Source organism: Panthera pardus, unplaced genomic scaffold (genome assembly GCF_024362965.1).
Source record: "Panthera pardus isolate Hobbes unplaced genomic scaffold, ASM2436296v1 HiC_scaffold_16, whole genome shotgun sequence".
Taxonomy (NCBI): Eukaryota; Metazoa; Chordata; class Mammalia; order Carnivora; family Felidae; genus Panthera; species Panthera pardus.
The window spans coordinates 68,771,485-68,792,557 of NW_026526721.1; the positions used below are offsets into that span (position 1 = coordinate 68,771,485).

Genomic DNA, 21,073 nt, shown 5'->3' on the forward strand with positions numbered 1-21,073 from the left:
TCCAAGCTATGACAGCACTTAACTTTATTGCATGGAATCTCGAGAACATTAGAGAGAGGATGTAGGAAAAGAAATGGGTGAACAGATCACAACAATAAAAAAAAAAAAAAAAATCTACCCTCTGGAGCCCACAGGTACTTGGTTCCAGACACATGGGTGCTAATCTGGCTTTAAACCAGGCATGTAACTCGTGTATCTTTCCTACTCTGCTTCTCAGTCTTCCAGTGTGTGAAACAGGCATGATGATGTCCTGCCTTGGATAGACCTTCTGAGTTTCCTGCTGGGGTGTCCTGCCGGCATTTCCAGGTGACTTGGATCCAGGTCCTCAGCTTCCCAAGTGAGAGTACTCAAAGCCAGCCCACTGTGTCCCCCATGGCGGAGTTCTTCCCTGAGCCACCAGGCAGTCTGTCCCCTCCCTTGGGCTTCCTGGGTCTTTCCTCTTGAAAAGCACATTAAAGGAGGGCTGGGTGTCCACAGGCAGATGAGCTGCCCACGTCAGCCTGGCCACATCAGCAGAGCAGCAGACCACGGGCGGGAGGAGGATGTCGGCTCAGCAACACTACTCTGAGTGCCCACATCTTTGGCAGAAAGTTATTTTTAAATTTTCTTAAAAGGGGACACACACACACACACACACACACACACACATGCACACACACAGATCAAATCAAATAAACACACCCAACCACATACACAGTGTGAACGAGCGAGGCCTGGTCTCCTGGAGCTGTTCTCTTCCTGTTGGGATTCTTGCTTAATTTGGGATTTAATGAGAACAGGCTGAGAGAAACTTTTTGCAATAGAAGTCACATGCAAAACAAAAAATATATCAAAGCCAGAACCAGAGACCCTGATCATAACTAAATTAGCAAAAGACACATTTCTGTCACAATCTAGCAACAATCCCAATGTGTGTTCATTCTATTATCAGGTATTATTGCTACAAAAGTAAGTCTGGGGTCACAAGTGTGTTGATCCAACCACCCCCTTCTCAAACACCATGCCTCCTCCCTCCATTCTGTTAAGCCATACCAATTGTGCCCAGTTTCCTAAAGAGATGAGAGTTGTGATGCTCATGTAGGGGCAGCCCTATCACCCTAAGACCACGGGAGCCCAGAGAATCACCTCAGGGAACAGGCACAGGCTTCTGTCCCTAGGATGCCCCACAGAGGAAAACAGAGTGCTCTACGGTCAGATGTTGCATTCACCACCGCTAAACCGTGTGGCTTCGAGCCAAGCGAAAACCTCTGAAAGTCTTAGTTTACTTATCTGTAAAACAGGTTCCTACTAAGACCCCATTCTCTGCAGGGCTGCCGTGGGGATCGGCAGTGTGTTTGAAAAGCAGCCCCAGCCCCGTCTCTGACAGAGAAGAAGTGCTCAATCCATGGCAGCTGCTGTGGTTAACATCATTTGTTGTTGTTTTAAGATTTCTTTCAGGAGCTCGGAGGATAGAAGCAGCCTCGGCCGTGGAAGGGGCCACAGGAGAAACCAGGAGGCATCACTGGAGGGTAAAACGGCACCAAAGAGGCAGTCAGCAACTCTGGTTCTCACTGTGGCTGCACCTTAACCAGCATCTTAAGAAAGTCACTTCCCTTCTCTCCCTGTGGTCTTCTCTCTGGGTGGCCTGATGGGCCTCTCTGGACACTTCCTGCCCTAGTGCACCTGTGTCTTCTGGACTGCTGCCAGCCCTCCACGGGGCACCTGGACAGGTGGGAAAAGGTACAGCAGAGGGAGCCAAGCCTAGAGCAGGAACATGATGCAGGATACCAGGAGAGGAAGAAAGAAGCTTCTGTTCCCAGCCCACCACACAGGGCCTCACAGGCTGGACAGCTGAATCAGGCAGGCACACCAGTCATCAAGGCACACCTATGAGACATCAGCACTGCCATGAGGACAGAGACTGGGTCAGTGCTAAGAACGGGCACTCTATGGTTATTCCAGCTCTGCTGGCCTCTGGCCAGCTCCCAAGTTGAGCCTCTGGTTTTAGGAGGTCTGTCCAGAAAGAAACTGGGGTTGAAAAAGCTGGGAGGAAACCCCAGGTGGGGAGGAGAGGAGAAAAAGAGAGAACCAATAATAGCTACTATTTAGTGAGCACTTACTATGTGTCAAGAGTACTACTGGAGTGCTTAAGATGACTTACCTCATTTAGTCCCTTAGAGTGGCATATATTAACAGCAAAATCAATGGGGCAGAGTATTTTCATTCACTTATAAAGTAAATGAAACATATTACTTTGCTTTCTATTGCTTTATTCTTCTCTCACTCTCCTGCCCCAGTTCAGCCAACGTTTAGTAACTTAGTGTCAGAGGGATGAAGGAAGATCTAGAAAGGAGAGGGGGAGGGAGTAAAGGAGAGGTCACCACTCTGTGCCATGAGTGTGCCCCCCGCCTCCTCTCCTGATCTTCAGAGAAGTCCAGAAAAGCTCTGAAAAAGAAGGCCCAGGAAGGAAGTGAACCTCATGATGTTGCTGACCGCTCCTTGCCCTAGAGGGGGCTCTGAACAGCTGATTGAGCTCCAGACTGGCATGCCCCACCCCTTCTTTCTGAGTCAGCCTAAAGCACACGTTACCTCTCTGCTTTCTGCAGGGAGCAGCAGTGTGACAGAGATCTGAAGGGACAGGCCTAGAGGACGCTGTGCTGGGAGGGCCTGTAGACTCTAAGAACACAGATATACATGAGGGTGAGCATAGCCTGCCTAGGCCTGGCTGCTGAACGCAGTCCCTGCTCCTCTCCTCACAGTTTAGGGGAGCTGCCAGCATCCCCAGGCCTGTTTCTCCTGGGAAAATAGCTCTGTGGTTGGACTAACGTCAGGCTGATTTGAGGACAGACCGATCTGAGGAGACAGAATGAGGAGGGCCACTTTGTGGGAGCCCCGCCTTTTGGTGCGAGAGCCTCAGGCATTGGGCCAGAACAGTGTCTTTCAAGGACAAGGGCAGCAGCAGGAAGCCCCACCAGCAGGAGGGGCTGCGGAGATGTGGCATGCTGCTAAGAACCAGGGCAGGGTTTGAAGCTCATCTCTAGCCACAAGCTGTCCACAGCCCCTGCTGGACGTCCTGGGGCCCAGGGCAGTGCATCTGGTTCTAGCATGTGCGTGCTTTATGCAAGCTCTCCTTACTTAGAGGCCTGGGGACACTTCTCTTGCAAATCCTCTCCCTTGTGACACAGCATAGGAAAATGAGGCACGAGCCAACCTGATGCGTCAGCTCCCATGGGCCCCAACGCTAAATTCGAGTGTACAGCTGTTTTCCAATTACTCCCACCAACACATCGTGTCTCCTCTGGCTGAAGCCAAAGGCCTGGCAAACTGTTAGGGATTTCTAGTGTTCCTGCCACCCTTGACTAGCATGGAGACCAGAGGGCAGGTGCAAGGGAAGCAGAATGAGGAGGGAGCCAAGGCTGGGTGTCTCCAACACGCCAGAGGAGGGAGTGTGCTAATTCCAGTGGGGTTTTCCCCACACAGTTTTTAGGCCGGCTGCCTCAGCTAGACAGAAAGGACCAATTCCCACACTGAATCAAAAACACAGCTGCCATAACCACCAGTCCTAAGACACGGGTAACAACAGATGGGCAGTTTAAGAGCAAGCTAGGTAGTGACAGCCAGCCAATGGACTCCAGTGAGGGGTCTCATCACAGGTCATCACAGGACCTGTAGTCAGACAAAAATGCCCGGACTTGAACCTGCCTCTGCCACTTAGTAGCTAAATGACCTTGGGCAATTTACTTAATCTCTCTAAACCTCAATTTCTCTGTAAACCTGTTTTGTAGGGCTCTAAAGAAATCAGAAGTGACTTCAAGTATCTAACACGGAGTATATACTTGGAATACCCAATACTTTGTAACTATAATATGCAAAGTACTTCTAACAATGCCTCACACACAGCAATCCCTCCTTCAAATATAAATATTTCATAATTATCAAATAATTGATAATTATTTATCAATTGATGAAACAATTATTATGAAGAATAAGAGATCACACTTAATTTAGATGTTCTAATTTATTTTAAATATTGCTGCAAATATTGCCCTCTTGCAAAGAGTAGATTACTAATGCACATTTGAATATTGATTTATTTTTATCAGTTGTCATCGGCTAGGCAATATGCATTGCTCTCATCTTCCCAAATTCTGACTTACTGTAAGCACTCTGGAATATGGCTGGATCACAGAACACGAGGGCTGGAAGAGGACCTAAATCATCTAGTCCAACCACCTTTTCCCCTTATTTTACAGATGAAGTAACTGGGTCCCAGAGTGAACCAATGTATCTTCAAAGACAGGTACAAGGATCTCTGAGGTTTGCATGGCACAGAGAACAGTCCAGGGCCATCTGGGCAGGTGAGCCCTGCAGTACAGAGCTAAACTAGAAGTGGGGAGATGATAATCCATGTCTAAGAGCAAGGAAAGTCATCTGAAAAAGGGATGTTTTTGAGTTACAAAGGATGATTTGAATCAAGAGAAGTTTAGAGAGTCACAATCTTTAAACTCATTAAGACAAGGTTGTGGAGGGCCTAGAAGATAGCAATCCTCTTTGTTAATGCTGCCAAAAGGGTTTTTATTTGAAATTAACATTAGGGGCGCCTGGGTGGCTCAGTTGGTTAAACATCCAACTCCTGATTTCGGCTCAGGTCAGGTCTCATGGTTCATGAGATCAAGCCCCACACTGGGCTCCACGTTGACAGCCAGGAGCCTGCTTGGGATTCTCTCTCTCTCTCTCTCTCTCTCTCTTTCTCTCTCTCTGCCCCTCCCCTGCTCAAGCATGCATGTACTCTCTCACTCTCAAAAATAAACTTACACAAATTAACATTATGCTATTGATAACTTACAAAATGATTTCCCAATCCAGAACGTCACAATATATTGAAATATATTATAACCCCATTTATTGATGGGAAATCTGAGGCTCTAAGACAGAGTGACTTGCCTGAGGTCATAACAAAGCAGAAGCGGAATTCAATCCTTCTTAACGCCAAATCCTAGCTCTATTTGGTAACGTGCTCAGGAAGAATTCATCTAGATATGTTAAATCTTATTATTATAATAAATACCATGCCCAACAGGACATTTCCAGTGTAACAACTTTTGTGATATTCTCTTAGATTTATTGGAATGCTATCTGATGGGTACAAATTTGACTAATGCAGTCAATCCCTTGCCCAGGGAAAGCCCCTATACTTGTCCTAAACAAATAGGTGACTTCATTTCAATCCCTCATGCCTGAGAGAGTCCATGCACATCTGTCTTCCACACCCCTGCCCAGATGCTCTCTCTTCCCATTCACAGTCCAGAAATCTGTGTTCTCCCCCAAAGCCTGCTGCTCTTTTCCAGGCTCGCCTCCACTCTCCTCCCATTGGCTGGGCACAACCCCAGACCTTGCCTTTGGATGCTACATCAGCACTGCCAGGAGGATGCTTTGACAGTGTGGCAAGCCCTATGTTTCCACATGCAGTTCACCCCTTGCCCTCACCCACCCTTCCATGATATGAGGGCCCATGCCCTGGACAGCTTCCAGCTGGAGATGAGAAACAATGGCTTAGTGTTTCTTGCAACTTACCTGGGGTGGTGGAGGGCTGCCAACGCAAACCGGCCAGGTTTATCAGCCCACGGGCCAAAAGTCAGGCTCAGACACAGCCCTGCTCCTCCAGCCTTCTTCGTCTTTCACTTCCAGAGACTGCATCTTCTCCCTCCCTTCTGCTGCTTCCACCCCTACCTCACACTGCCCTGTCCCACTAGGGGCAGGGGCATAGGGGAGCCTGCCCATCTGAGGTTCCTTCAGGATTCCTAGGTACCACTTACCCCAGGAACATGGGATGCCGGAGCTGGGAGGGATCTTGGAAATGATACAATCCCACCTCCATCCCCACGGGCGTATCGCTCTGTGCCCTCTGGGGATACTCAAGGCCATCTCATCCCGGAACATCAACTATACTCAAAGATGTGGGGGAAGCATTTTTATATTAAAACAATAAAAGCAATAATGCATTCACATTATTGTATAAAATGACAATGATAAGTAGATTTACAAATAAATCTAGGACTTCAAAGAAACGTGATGCTTTCCATAAGCTTCTTCAGACTACGCCCCAAGCCTCTATCGCTGAGCACATGTTCTTTCTCCACTTCCCTTGGGGACGGCAAAGTCAGAGAAGCACGGGTCCAGTCCAAAACTACTGTTTCACAGAAAGGAAACCTCAGGTCCGGACAAATGAAGTGATGCACACTATCTACTGTTACAAACAAAAATAACCTATTTAATTGAATGCATCCTGGGGGCCAGCTACCATAGTGAGGGTTTTACCTAGTTAACTTCCATTTTCAAAGCAACTCTGTAAGATGGATATTATTTTCATTTTGAAGAGAAGACTCAGGAGTTGAGCAATACATCCAAGGTCGCAGAACTAACAATAACAGCTACTTCTTATCAGTTGGCTTTGAACCCAGGTCTCTGGCACCAAGGTTCAGACCCTTGGTAACAGTGTCACACAGTGTTTAAAGATGCCATGGGAAGGACCTGGGAGGTAGCTGGAGTCCAAGGTCCTCGTGTCTTGTCCTGGTTCTGCCACTAGATTGCACACAGTCCCAGACACAGGGGGACATTTGGTCACCTTCTCAGTTTATAGTTAAGAAAACCAAAATCTGGAGAGAAGGGCTGGCATAAGGCTAGAGCCACCAAATTTCAGGGACAGGACCTGCTAACAGTGGCTCCTGGAAAAGTGTCCTAACCTCTCTGGGGTTAGAAGACCTCTAACATTTCTCCTGGATGTGTATTATCTGTATATACAGATGAACATAATTTATAATATGATGTTCACACCTTGTCTGCCTCTTGTGAGCCAAGCACCTGTGGGGCCCTCACATACTTTGGTCTGCGGACAGCAGCTCAGACAAGCTACCCTTAACTATTCCTCAGGGACCTGGATGAGCGTGTTAAGGGAACTTGTGTGACAGTAGCTAGTCACTTCTGGTTCTGAAGTGATGAGCTAGTCTGTTAGTAATTAGGTAAGTCTTGTGCACCAGGAAGCAGAACGTATATACAGTAGCCAAAAGCCACAGCCACAAGCATGCACACCCTTCTCAGCAAGGAAATTCCAGAAGTTCATTCATTCCTGTGGTTCACATCTATAAGAATCTTCTTCCAGATCCCAACTTCTTAGGCCCCGGATGTTTGTCTTATAAAGCCTGTTCCATGGCTGGACAAAGACACACTGACACAATCAACTCCCTCTTGACTACTTAGAACATTTATGTTATCAGGGCCACATGTTGATCATCTGGGCCAACCAAGCCAGGTTCATCAAGTTTGTGCTCCCAACAGAGAAGAACCCCCACTTAAGGGTTAAAATGCACATAGCCTGTCCACATACACACCGCTGTGTGTTTCTGAGCACCTGTAATGACCACCACAAGCATAAATAAGATGAGAGGTTCAACAAAGTGTGTTAGACACTACATCCTCCCAATATGGTGACATAAACACTGCGGGAAGAGTGAGAACACACGCCTTCCTTCTGACTCACTGCCAGTGGCCTCCATTTGCTCCCATGATCTCCCTCCCTCACACCCTGGCTGTCCTCCCCACCCCTGCCCTGCCTTTCCTTCCCCATCGAGGTGGAGAGTTCTGGGTGAAGAGTTCAATCTGTAGTCTGAGCAACACAGGTGGATGGGGCATCCTCGGGTCTGGCACTGGTGTTTGCCAGGCCTGGGCCTCTCTGAACCCCAATCTCAGGTTTGCACTGGCAGTGTGTCAGCAGGAACATAGCAAACTGTAACTGACCTTCCGGAGAGAGGAACCTCTGCTCAGAGGTGTCAGCTCAACTGTCTCTCAGTGGGGAGGAGAGAGCATCTCTCTCTGCCAACCCTCTCTCAGGAACAGGGACACTCACATGCAGGGGGAAAGCCCTTCCCCACATCAGCTACCAGGGAAGGAAGTGCAAGGCAACAGGAAGATCAACAGGCTGCCACCAAGTATTAGCTGGGGGACCTCGAGGACATAGGGTCTGGAATCCTATTGAAGAGGCCAGATTAGCAAAAGACAATAGAACCACAGGGACTAGGAAAGTGGGGTTGGAAACAAAATAGCTAGTGAGGCAATGGCCTGTTCACAGGCCCTAAAACCCTTCATGGCTTTCCACTCCTGGACCCAACAATCTACACCCTGTGTGGGACACTCCACCGACACAAAAGCAGCAGTTTCTCAGCATCAGCCTAGAGGGGAACATGGCCCCAACATCTGCTGGGTGTTAAATGTTCTCTGCCCCACAGGAACAAGATTGGCACAGGACTCTGAAGAGAAGTATGCTCTCTGCCTCCCTGCAAACACCCATTCTAGTTGTTAGAGCATTTTCTTCCAAGCACCTCAGGTAAGCTTCTATCCAGTGGGCACAGCCACCAACCAGCTAGGCCTCTCCAGCCATGGCTGATTAGGCCCAAAACAGAGCTTCCTGCGTGCTTATCCATACCAGATATAGCCACTCAGTTACGAGTGCACTTCTAATTACTAACCTCCATTTCTCATAGTTATAGAACATTTAACAAACTGCTGTCATCTGGAGCTCTTACCATTAACGTGTAATGCAGAGAATCAGTTTTTGCTCTTAGCCTGGTGTTTCAGCATTACCCGGTGTGCCGTGTCACTTTTCTTGGAGAAAGCAGTCCCTAGGACTTCCCAGAGCCCAGGACCTGATGTGGGGAGATTCAAGACATGAGATACTCAAGAACCCTTGCCATCAACTTTGCTCTGCCTCACAGCTATCGGTCAGGGCTGGGTGCTACCTCTCTAATGGCTTGTCCCTCTTGGTTTCTGGGCCCAAGTGAAAAATCGGACTTTCCTTTTAATGGGATCTGCTCCCTGTGGCATAGATAAAATGAAACGAGAGAAAGATCAGCGCCGTCTTGTTTACACCGGTTTCAGTTTAAGTCTTCATAATGGTACTTTCTCCCCCATGGAAAGGTCAGGTTCTCCCACCAGGCCACTCCAGGAAGCTGGGATTTGGCATGAACACCTGCTTGCTCAGGGGTCCTCTCTTAGCTGACCTCGGAAGGTTCCTCGGAAGGCCTCCAAAGCAAACCTCTCTCTCTCAAGTGAGGCCATGTTTTTCTTTCTCCTTATGTCTTAACCGGAGAGTTAAAATAGTATTCATGTGCTAAAAGGTAACTTCGGGCTTAAGTCCAAAAACAGTCAAAGGGAGCTTGTCCCCACACTCACCACTTGTATTCCTCAACCAAACAGCAGGACAAAAGATTCACAAAAGGCCCAGCTATTTCTTCACTTAGGCAATCCCCAAAGCATTTATCTGTTTGTTCATGTACAAAGTGAGGGCATCTGTCTGGCTCCTCTGTGGTCTGGAACACCTCTGGGCTGAGACTGTCTGTAAGAGGTGCTGCCTAAAGAAGGTCCTTTGCCTCTTCTGTTGCAGGCAGGCATCTTGGGGCACTCAGGGTCACACTAGTTCTCCTGTGGGCACAGGGGAGGAGGCCTCCTCCACAACCCAACCCCATTTTTCCTGCAATCCAAACCTAGGCTTGGCTTCCAGGCTGAATCGCAGCTGGTCAGCTTGGTGCTCTGCACAGCAACGGGCTTCCCCATAAGCCTGCCTTGACAGAGGCAACAGAACAGAGGGTAGACACCAAGAGGTAAACAGAGCCCACCCCAGGCCAAGCCCCGATCTGCTTAAAGTTATCATCTTCTGCCATTTGAACTTATTTCTGCACTAGCCATACATGAGCTTTTCTATTAAAACTCAAGAACTTCTCTGAGGAGAAATGCTCCCAGGTACACAAACAGGGGAAGGCTCGGCTGGCAAATTATCTACTTGTACTGCTTCTGCTCACTGAAAATTTTAATAGTCATGCACCAGATCTGTGGGATGGGTGAAGAAGGAATCAAGGAGAGAGGAGTTCCTGGCCAGAGGGAAATACAAATTCCAGCTACAGGTGGGGAAGCTTGGGAATAACCACCCTGATTAGCCTTCAACTAAACAGGAAGTGGGGCAGTATTCAAATGTTACACCTGGGCCACCTCTCCATCAGGCTGGGCCCACTTCAGCATCAGGGAATCTTAATCCATTCACTCTTAAGTGCTTGAGGTGACCAGCAGAACAATTATCATCAACCTAGAGTGGCCTTCTCCTTCCTTTTCAACATCTAAGGTGACCATGTGACAGATTATCCAAACCAGGACTCTTTTGACAATGAAAAGGGATCCTATTAATCCTTTTGCCGGGACTGTCTAGGGGAACCAGGATGAATGTGTGGCCACTCCCATCCTTCCACAGTCTTCCTAGTCTACATGTGAGACGTGACTTCACAGACGTCTTCCTTGGCCACATTCACCCTATTCATGCTTCACCTGCCTTCAGTTCAGGAAACGATTATGTTATTTCACACACTGGGTTATATTTGAACATGTTCTCATATGTGTCCTTCCCCCTCTTCTAGACAGTGTCTTGATTGCTGACTCCCTGCATGAACTTTGAACTCACTCCAGTCCCCCTCTTCCAGACTCTTTTGTCATTGTTCATAAACAGTATCTGCTAAAGTCTAGTTGTGGAAAGGGTTACAGATGACTTTTTTCCTGACGCAAATACTATTTTTTATGTACATTTCTCCTGGGTTTTTTTCTATATATGTGCCTTTCAAATCAAAATTATATTCATATAGGGGCACCTGGGTGGCTCAGTCAGTTAAGCGTCCGACTTTGGCTCAGGTCATGATCTCATGGCCCATGAGTTCAAGCCCCGCATCAGGATTTGTGCTGACAGCTTGGAGCCTGAAGCCTATTTCAGATTCTCTCTCTCTCTCTCTCTCTCTCTCTCTCTCTCTCTGTCTGCCCCTCCCCCACTCACACTCTGTCTGTCTCTGAGAAATGAATAAACCTTAAAAAAATTTTTTTTAATTATATTTATATAGTATCAATGCCTTCATTTTCATACTTTTCTTCAGGCTAAGCCACAAACTTTTTCCTGGTTATGGAACACTCTTTATAAGTCTCATTTTTAATGACTTTGCAATATTCTGCCAAGTGGATGAACCATAATTTACTCAGTCGTGCCCCTGTTATTTACCATTTAGGTTGCTTCCAATTTCACTAAAAACAGATGACCTCACAAGTCACAGTTTCATGCATATAACTTTTCCTTCAGTCTAGATTATTTCCCCAAGATATATTTTAAGAATTTCAATTACTGAGTCAAAGTGCATGAAATTTTTATGGCTTTTGCATCTGGGTCCTCTTGATTCATGTCAGCCTACTACCTGGGCTGGCTCATGGCCCCCTAAATATTTTTCTCTCCTTCTTCAGCTCCAGTTTGAGCTTGAGCTCCTTGATCTAGTGCCAGGCCTTAAGCAAGGGCCAGGTCTAGGGATTCCTGCACAGTTTGGAGGGATGTGCGCTTAGATATCCAACCAAGTTAGGCAAGGCTTGGGAAGTGAGGCAAGTGTTGAGCAAGACGGGAAAGGATCCAACTGGAAGGAGTCATGAAGTTCAAGACCACTGTTGTTATCAAGCAAAACCTAAAGGCCTTCCGCCCTCTCCTATACAATGTTGCCAGTACAGGTAGTTCTGGAATGGCATGGGCAGTCTTTTCCATGCAGCTGAGTCCTACTCTAATCTCAAAGTCCCACTGCTCTGAGGCCTAGATCTAGCAGGATCTATAACATGGGGTCACAGGCACCTATCCAGGACCAAGTTCCCACGAATCTGTGAAAATATGAAAACAAGGATGGTGCATGGTTTTGCATACACTCAATGTATATAGTTTAACAGGCCATCCTTCAATCTAATTACCTTTTTGGTAATTAAAATATTCTCTCATTCATTTGTAAAAATGTCCACAGCTTTGTTTAATTGGTAGTTTGTTCATCACTTTTTTAAATGTTTACTTATTTTTGAGAGAGAGAGACAGACACAGAGCATAAGTGGGGGAGGGGCAGAGAGAGAGGGAGACACAAAATCTGAAGCAGGCTCCAGGCTCTGAGCTGCTAGTGCAGAGCCTGACGTGGGGCTCAAACTCACAGACCAAGAGATCATGACCTGAGCAGAAGTCAGATACTTAACCGACCCTGGAAACAGCAGTGAATGCCACAAAGGCACCGTTGGCAAAAGCACCCGACAGCTTTTCTGACTGTAATGTAAGGTCCTGACGTTAAGCTTTTGGTTACTGAGGCATCCACTTCAAAGACATCCATCTCAAACAAGCACACCGCCAGCTACATGCTAGATGAAGAGCCAAGTCGCCCCACCCTCCAAGTTCGCTTTTTAGAGAGCTGTGGTTGACTTAAACCACTGGTCCTTTGACCTTTCCCTTCCCACACTTTAATTCCCACTCTTAGGTTTTAAATTTACCAATAAAGAGTGATCCTGGGAGACCCTAGGCCCCCACCTTTGGCCCCAGAAAAGCAGAACCCCAAGACAGCTCTCGCTCTCTCCCCATGACCTCGCTGTGTGGCCCCAGGCATGCCATGTACCCTCTAGGACTCATACATAAGTAATAACCCCTGTCTTTTCCAAGTTCCCTGATGCTTGTTGCTAAGGTCTTATCTTGTAATAAGGACCACAAGGTCTGGTCCAGCCACAATGCTGGCTCTGGTCAGGGAAATGTCTGTGAGGGCTCACCACAAGCAGTGTGGGCCCAGGTAAGTGCTACCAGGCATTTCTGCTGATGGCGGCACCAGGGATAAGCTGACAGAAAATATGGCCCCTGCTTAGCAGAGCTCAGGCTCTGTCTGGCCACAGTGCCTGAGAGGTTGTGGGGGGAGGGTGGGAATCACGTCCGTAGATCTTTGCATCTCCATGGCAGAGTGGCCCGCACACTCAGTTCTCATTAAACATTTGCTGAGGACAGGGTTTTAGAAAGACAGGAACACTTCCTGGAGGGTTAGTGGGGACACTGGTTTCGTGCACAGCGGAGGGCCTGGAGGCAGTTAGTGGGGCGGGGTGCGGGGGAGGGGCGGTGAAGTCAGCCAGCTGCCTGGCTTCCAACCCTAGCCCTGCTGCAGGATCTTCAGCCAATTCTTGAATCTCTGTGTCCTCACTTGTACAATGGAGAGGATGGTAATAGTACTTGCCTCAAGAGGCTGTGAGGACTGGAGCCCTCAGCGAGTGCTTGGCATCCAGCAGCCCTCAATAAATGTGACCTGGTTGTAGCAGTAAGAGTAGCATCAACCAGGTGCTAAGTAAACCAGCTGAGTGTGTTACCATGAAGTCAGATGGAAAGGTCACAGCCCAGAGAACCAAACTGAAACCAAAGATGCATCTGACTGGCCAGAGAAGTTAAGGATATAACAGGGAAAATTAAATTTGTACATGAAGGAAGAAGAAGAAGAAAAAAAAAAACAAACGAGCCACACTTTCCCTTCCTTCTCCATGGATGTCAATGATAGGAAGCGATGAAATTGCGTTGATGTCAATAATAGAAACACGATGAAATGCTCCCGCCAAACCCAGCTTTCTCCAATGATAGGCGCATGCCAAAACCTAACCACAAATGGCCAAGATGAGTTGGGGGAAGCAGAATTGGGATACACAGTTCAGGGACTTTCCTGAAGTATGGACATTCCACAGACAGATAATTTCCGGTGCCACAGAAAGCTCTGGAATTTAAGAAGTCTGAGGGAGGGTGGGGTGGACTGGAAAGCAGAACATTGGCCACAACCAGCAGAAGGACAAAGGCCCGCGTTTGCAGAGGCTGCTCCTAGCTCTGTGACTGAAATGGAATGCTGTACAAATCTAATATCAGTGATGCAGATAAAATAATGTCAGCAGACTGGATAATTAAAGAATTTTGGCTCACTTCATCACCCTCTCACTTTCTGGAGGGAGGTTAAGAGGAAGAGGAGATGGGTCCAATAAACCAAGAATTCCTCTGAGTTATGAGTATATTTTTAGTTACTCCTGACATCTGGGATAGCAGAGACATTATTTCAGGATCAAATCCTGATCATGCCCTTTACACTGGGCTAAACATCACTCTCAAAAACCCTTTGATGAAAATGTAATTATTTTAAAGATATGCACAGGCTAATTGAGACCATATTGAGGGAGTCTTTAGCTTCCAAAAGAAGACATTTCTGGCTGAGTGCAACAGATGCCATTAAAGCAGTTGCCACCATTCATTCCTCACCATCTCCCCAAGTTCCTCCCTGGACCTGCACTTGAACCAGACCTGCTCCGCTCAGGACCGGAGCTGCCCAAGACCAGAGAGTGACCACTGGGTCACAGCCAGGTCCTTACAGAGGAGTACTGGATCCAACCACTTGTTCCCACTTGCTTTTTAAAGCATGGGCTGTTGACAAAGAAAAGGTGAATCACAGAACCACAGATACAGTATAGGAATCCTGTTCTGTCCCAAACTGGGCAACAGTGGGTCTGGTGTGTGTGAGGCTACTTGCTAGAGCCTGGTCAAGCCAGGAGGCTGGTGATTACAGGCTCAGAGAGGGATGGAACCAAACCCATCAGAGTTAGAGGCAGGACTGAGCCAAGATCCTGGTGGGTCCTTTCATGAGACAAAGCAGGCCTACAGCTGAGATGGACTTCTCCAGCCCCTTACGGTGGGCTGGCGTCCCCATTTAGGACACAGCCTCATCCATGCAGGAACTCCCTCTGGGCATGCCTGACAGTAGAGAATTCTTAGAAAGGGGACAGAAAGGGATGGCAGGGGAGGGAGTTTGGGTCACTGTGTTCAGCTGGGCCTGCTCTCTTAGGAAAGGTCTAGAATATCTCACTAGAAACCTCCTCCTCCATCACCTAGCTCCTGTAGAGAATAGAAACAGAGGTGCTTACTGAGGGGCCATTGACAGATCCCACCCACGGCATCCCAAAAGGCAATCTCCCAGAAAATCCTTCGAGAAGTTCCCACACTCACAAGCAGCCTATTCCATTGCAGGCTGAGGGATGATATGCCTCCTAACTGGACCCCATTCTGCTCCCCGGGGTCATGAAGAGTAAACTCTACTCTGCTACAAGACATGCCTACAAATATTTGAAGACAGTCACCATTTATCCTTTATCCTTCTGTAGACGAAACACCCTCGGCCCTTCCACTATTCCTACGCGGCATGGTTTCCAAACCCTTCCACATCCTCAGTGCATATGCTAGTTTCACCATGACCTTCCCTGTGTGACCCTGAGGGCTGAAGAAAGAACAGAGGAGTAGAGTGGTTAAACATGCAGGTTTGAATCCTAGCCCCATCAACTCACTGTGCCTCAGTGTCCCCCACAGTTTCCTCAGCAGCACCTGATAATCTTAGTTATGAGAATTACACAATGCATGGACAGCCCTTAGAACTGTGAGCCAATAAACATCTGACTAAGCTCTAGCTATTTTTTAACACGATGCTTCGCATATAAGAAGTATGTAATACCTACATAAGTCCTGCAGCTGGATGTCTCAGTCCCATTACTCACCAGCTCCTTACTGATATAACAACAGTACCACCTCTGAGCTCTGATGAGGTAAAGAATGAGGTCTCCTGCTCACTGCCTGGTGAGTAACAAGGAGGTGGTAACACCAGCTTCCTTTCCTATCGATGCAGCATGTGGGAGCCATTCTCCATGGTTCTTTCTCAGTTCTGCACATCTTCCAAGTAGAAGCATGGAGTGACCTTGTTCCAGACTATCTTTTCAAGAATACCTATGTCGTAAACAAGCGAGATCGTGTACGCCTTTGGAGCAAAGCACACGTACACTTACTGTCCATTATACAAGATTTGAGTTCCCTGAGCTCAAGATTTCTCTCTCCCATGTGCACAGGTGCCACGTGGCCCTCTGCATCACCCTGTTGGGACTGAAGCTCAAAGATCCAGTGTGAGAAAATGGTGGTACCCAGGCCACTGTTACCATTGTGAATCAAAAAGTCATTTATGCCTAACCCACAGGTCCCATGACACCGTAGCTAACTCATTAGCTTGCACGCAGGTGAAATCTCAGACCCTCCATGGTTATTAACCATAACCTAAAGAAAAGGTAGCAAAACACACTCTCCCTATAGTCTTTATCTTAGACTCTCATCAACCCCATCACATTCTGTCCATGTTTAGTTGCTTCAAAAAAAAATTGTAAGTGAAAAATATTTTTATTGCTTTTTCCTTATCTATTTTTATTGATTTTCATCTTCTTGATTTTCATCTAAAGTTCCCTTCATTTGAGGTCCTTCCAAGGCTTTGGTTTGAAAGAGGGGAAACATCTGTTGAGCGGGAAGACCTCCCTTTTGAGTTCCCGTGTCTGGAATGCACAGACCACGGTTTCTCCTCCCATGTCACTCACTTCTCCCACCTGACCAAGCAGGCCCTCCTAAATCCAGATGCTCGCCTGCAGTATCAGACCCTGGGCTTGTGTTGTATAAACTTTTGGACAAGCTTCTACCTGCATTCCATTTGTGGGCAAGGAAACCGCAAGTCCTGCCACCATCCCAGGATGCTTGTCACTCTCTCCTCACCCTCCACTGAGAGCACTAGGTGGGCCTCTCCATAACAACCATATCACCCCACAAAAGGTGGGGGATGCCTGACCCGAGGGATATGGCACGGCTGGAGGTCAGCGGGACGCGAGCTGGCTAGTTCAGAAGAAGAGGTAAGAACACCGCGGATGTCGTCCTGGAAATCTGGCCCAGAACCGCTCTAGCTGCAACCCAGAGCAAGCTGAGATCTGAGCAGGCAGCTGTATGAATGGGGCAACAAGGCGGAAATACTGCTATGAATGTGCTCCAGACTCACCCCAGACACTGAGAAAAGAACACAGTCAGGGATAATGTTATGAATACAATTTCAACTCATCCACTACAATTTCAATTCACCCCAGGTGGCTTAATGGGAGGCTGGTAGATATGGAAGTTGTCAGTGGTTCCAAATCTTCCTCAGGCACCATGAATTAATCAAACACGATCTCTTCCCCGTGCCCCCTGCACCACTTGTTCACATCAAGGGTTCATGCGCTTCACTAACTCTAGCTTGTAGAAACCACTGGCTAGTCAGCTAAGCCTCCAGTGACTTTTATAGTTTTCTCCCTTGGGTGCTTTCTTGCATTTTATAATTACCTTCCCTCCCCACTACAAAAGTGGGGATACCTAGGTCTTGGAATCTGGTATTAAGTTGTTAACTTTATATTCTTTTCAAAAATAAATAAACCAATAAATCTCTTGAACTACAATGCTTTTCCCTTATTCTTCTTTTTAATTTGGGGGGTTTTATTTTTAGGTTTTACTGTCTAAAGATTTCTTACAATATTTTTAAGCATGACAGGCTGTCCCAAGATGTCAACATCTGGACATAAGTTACTTGCAGAATTGTGGCATAGTTTTCTTTCTTTTGAAAATTAATTAATCTGTGATGGTTTTAATGGGTATCAAATTAATAAAAAGAGCTTTTATCTTAACGTAGTTTTAGCAGCAGGCTTGGGCTTTATCAAGCCCCATGATCAGGATCGCCTGGAAAAATTTAGTTATTAGGTTCCCAGGGTAACTCCAGGGGATGGACCCTTGGCTTGCAGGCTTATTACCAGCTTAAACTCTGGAGGGCCAAGGATCTGCCCTCATTCCACAAGCAGGGTCTCCTTTATGCTGTTGAGGACTCTCAACTTCTGGTCCTGTCTCATCAAGATGGCCTCCCATCTCTTCAAAGCTCTCACGGTGTCCCAGCGGAAACTATTCCTATGCTTTCCTATGATCCTATGAGTCCTCTGGTTTCATTATGTCTATGTAAGAAACAAGAAACAGGACAGAATCCAGTTATTATCCCAGACTCCTGATGGCCGGGAAACTCATCTCTCTCCTTATACACATTAACTCCTAGTGTGCCCAGCCCTTAGGGATCTTTGAGGCTGGTCTACCCCAGACACTACCCCCAGTCAGAGATGGCCAGACTTTCAGGCCCAGTTACTCCCCACAGATACAGATCTATGGAACTCAGTCAACAGAAGAGGCCATGACAGCCCCCGAGCACCACCACAGAACTCCTGTCCAGACTCAGGTCCCATTGGGACTCTGCTCTTTGTCAGGACCCGAACTGCTGGTTCTGAATCAGGTACCTCCAAGGGAAGTCATTACGGGCTCCTCCATCCTTCTTAAGCCACAAAAAGATAGATAGATAGATAGATAGATAGATAGATAGATAGATAGATAGATGCACCTATTTTGCAGAGACAGAGGTAAAGAATCCAACTGCTGCATCAATCAACAGCCATTCAAAGAGTTCCTGACTTTTCAGGGCCCCCTTCCTCATGAGGGAGCTATATGACTACATTTAAGGGGCTGATCACTCCCCAAATCAGGTATCTGACAGTCCTGCTTCCTTCCTGCTCTTCCCATCTGTCTTCTTTGCCACCCAACTCCTTCTACTCAGAATTGGGATATCACTGGCCTCTTTGCCAAGAGCAGGACTCGTTCTGCCCCTTCCTCATCAACACTGTTCCCACAGTCCCGTTGATGGATGACTCTCTAAGCAGCTTCTACAAGTAAGTGTCCACTCAGTAGGTGGTTTAGCCATAGCTTTAAGTGGCTCCAAGTGCAAGCAGGAGAACAGTGAAATAATCCCTGACTTTGGTGAGTTCCCAGTCTAATGGGGGAGACAAGGCCCACAAGCACATAAAAACCCAGGCAATCATCTAGAGGACACTATTCTCAGGCTGGTAATATATTTAATGCTTTCGACTGCACTGGCACAGTCACCTCGTCCATCTGGAGAGACACTCTTCTCTCTGGATGGGGTGTTGCACTCTCCTCTCTTTCCTCCTACCCTCCCCTCTCTTCCTGGTCTCTAAGTGATGGCCTGCTCACCCCCCGGGGGATCAACTCCAGTCCCATGGCTTTATATGTGGTGAGAGGCCAGAGATTGCCAAACCCATCTCCCATTCTAACCTCTCTGCCAATCTCCAAAATTTTACATCCAATTGCCTACTCCACATCCCCACTGGTTTATCTAACAAGATGTAACAAGAACTCCCAACTTTCTCCTGTCAAATGTGCTCCTCCTGCAGCACTTCCCACCCAGACCAAAGGCTCCATCATCCACCTGCCTACCTTTGTTCTGGTTCTGCCTCCATTCTGATCACATGTCACCAACCCCATGCCACCAGCCATCCAAGCCACCAGCATCATGACCCTAGACCCTTGCAGCGGTCTAACTGCTTCCCTGTTTCCACACTGCTTCCCCAGTCAGTTCTCCATTCAGCAGTTGGACATGTCACTCCCCTACTCAGCATGCTCCAATGACCACCCGTTACCTACAGATTAAAATCCAAACTTCTACCACGGCCTGTAAGGCCCTACCTCACCTGGCCCTGCCTATTGCTCCAAGCTCACCTGCTATCACACTGGGCCTCACCCTCCACTCTATAGCTGGCTGGCCTGCCTGCTGCTCCTCTGGCCACATCAAGTTCACTCTTGCCTCAAGGCCTTAGCAGTGGCCAGTCTCTCTGCCTTGAATAGAGTTCTTCCTCCAGATCTCAGGACTCACTCGCTCACTTCACTCTGTCTTCTGCTGACATCTCACCTCAGCAAAGAGACCCTCCCTGACCACTCGATGATCCTATGAAAAATAACCCTGTCCCAATCCTCCCATCCCCTTACCCTGCACTACTTTTCTTCACTGCACTTTAAAATCAACGACAGACATTAATGTCTTCCTCTCTCACTAGAAGGAAAACTACCCGAGAGCAAGCACTTTGCCTGCTTCATCACTCAAGGACTATATGATGAATGAATGAATGAATGAATGAATGTATGTCTGATACATTAATCAAATCATTGTTAACCAGACTGACATAGATTACGTTCTTTTCTTAGGAAGAAGGCTGACTTTCTCATAGAAACCATAGTATAAGGGATGTTACAATATTAATCAAGACCCTAATGCCCAACTTTTAAAGAAATATGATCAAACCCTACATTTAATTACAAGTTATATATCAAGCAACATAAAGCTCTCTAAATTACATGTGCTTTCAGTATAAAAGAAGAATTACAATGAAGCCTAGGTAAATACATTTTGATGTAATATAGCACCATAGTTCATTGTTCAAAGTTTATTTTATCAAAAGCAGAACGAATGTCTTCATTAAGAGTGTGGAATTCAGAAAAGAGATTTTCCACACGCATCTCTGAAAAAAATGTATAGAGGAAACTAAAGGTTACTTGCCCTTCTGAGAAGTCTGTCAAGAAACATTTGCATCTTGCTAAAGGTGCCCGAATCATCTGTGAGCAGCCCATCAGCTCAGACTTGAAGGGACTCCAGAGAAGAGCACCAAGTTCCAGCCTGACTCTGCACCAACCAGGTGTGTCGCTGCAGCTCTCCTTCAGGGGCCCCCTTTCCTCATCAGTGCCGGGAAAGGAGTACTGGATGATTTCCACAGTCCCATCTGCTCTAGCTTTTCCAATGAAAATTTGTCCTCTTTTTCTTTTGCAAATTTCCCTGCCTTGAGCATAAAATGGGTAACTCCACAGAAAGGGCTTCTTACACAGCCCTCTCCCCAGCACCCGAGCCTCTACCTTCATCCTGATTTTAGCCAAGGCAAACCTGCCTTCAAAATAAAGGACTTGCATTAATTTTTCCATCCTTTGATCTTCTGCTTCTGCTGCTTCACAATGTCAGAGTGCCTTAGGGCTCGCCTCTCAAGGGAGCAATGCTCATGCATACACAGTGCTCACTTTGATCCAGCCTTCCCTGAATCCTAAAATAATGCCCCCCATCTCAGCCATACATTCTGTACTTTCCTTCAGGCAGTAGTAAGACACTGCTTTCTCCCTTCATCAGCCACTTTAGAGTCCAACCTCATAATCACTTTTTAAAAATTGCTTTAAAATTACAAGATCTTTTTTTTTAACAAAAGGACAGAACCCATGTATTTAGTTTTGTCTGCTAAAGCAGCCTAAGAGTATTCTCTCTCTCTCTCTCTCTCTCTTTTTAATGTTTATTTTTTAGAGAGAGAGAGAGAGAGAGAGAGAGAGCATGACGGGGGATGGGCAGAGAGAGAGGGGGAGACACAGAATCTGAAGTAGGCTCCAGGCTTTGAGTTGTCAGCACAGAGCCTGACGTGGGGCAGGAACCCACAAACCATGAGATCGTGACCTGAGCTGAAGTCGGAG

At 47.1% G+C, this 21,073-nt stretch overlaps 1 protein-coding gene across 2 annotated transcripts in view; it reads right to left on the reverse strand.

Annotated features, from left to right (window-relative positions):
* MYLK (myosin light chain kinase) overlaps window positions 1-21,073 on the reverse strand; it is a 278,784-nt gene that overhangs the window by 188,482 nt on the left and 69,229 nt on the right. Inside the window, exon 1 of one of the 2 annotated variants that reach the window (XM_053903446.1) lies at window positions 8,559-8,577. The exons of the other annotated variant lie outside the window; for it this stretch is intronic. Coding sequence (XP_053759421.1) covers window positions 8,559-8,561 — 3 coding nt within the window. The 5' untranslated portion in view covers window positions 8,562-8,577. Of the gene's footprint in view, window positions 1-8,558; window positions 8,578-21,073 lie in introns of those variants that run through there. 2 annotated transcript variants of the gene reach the window in all.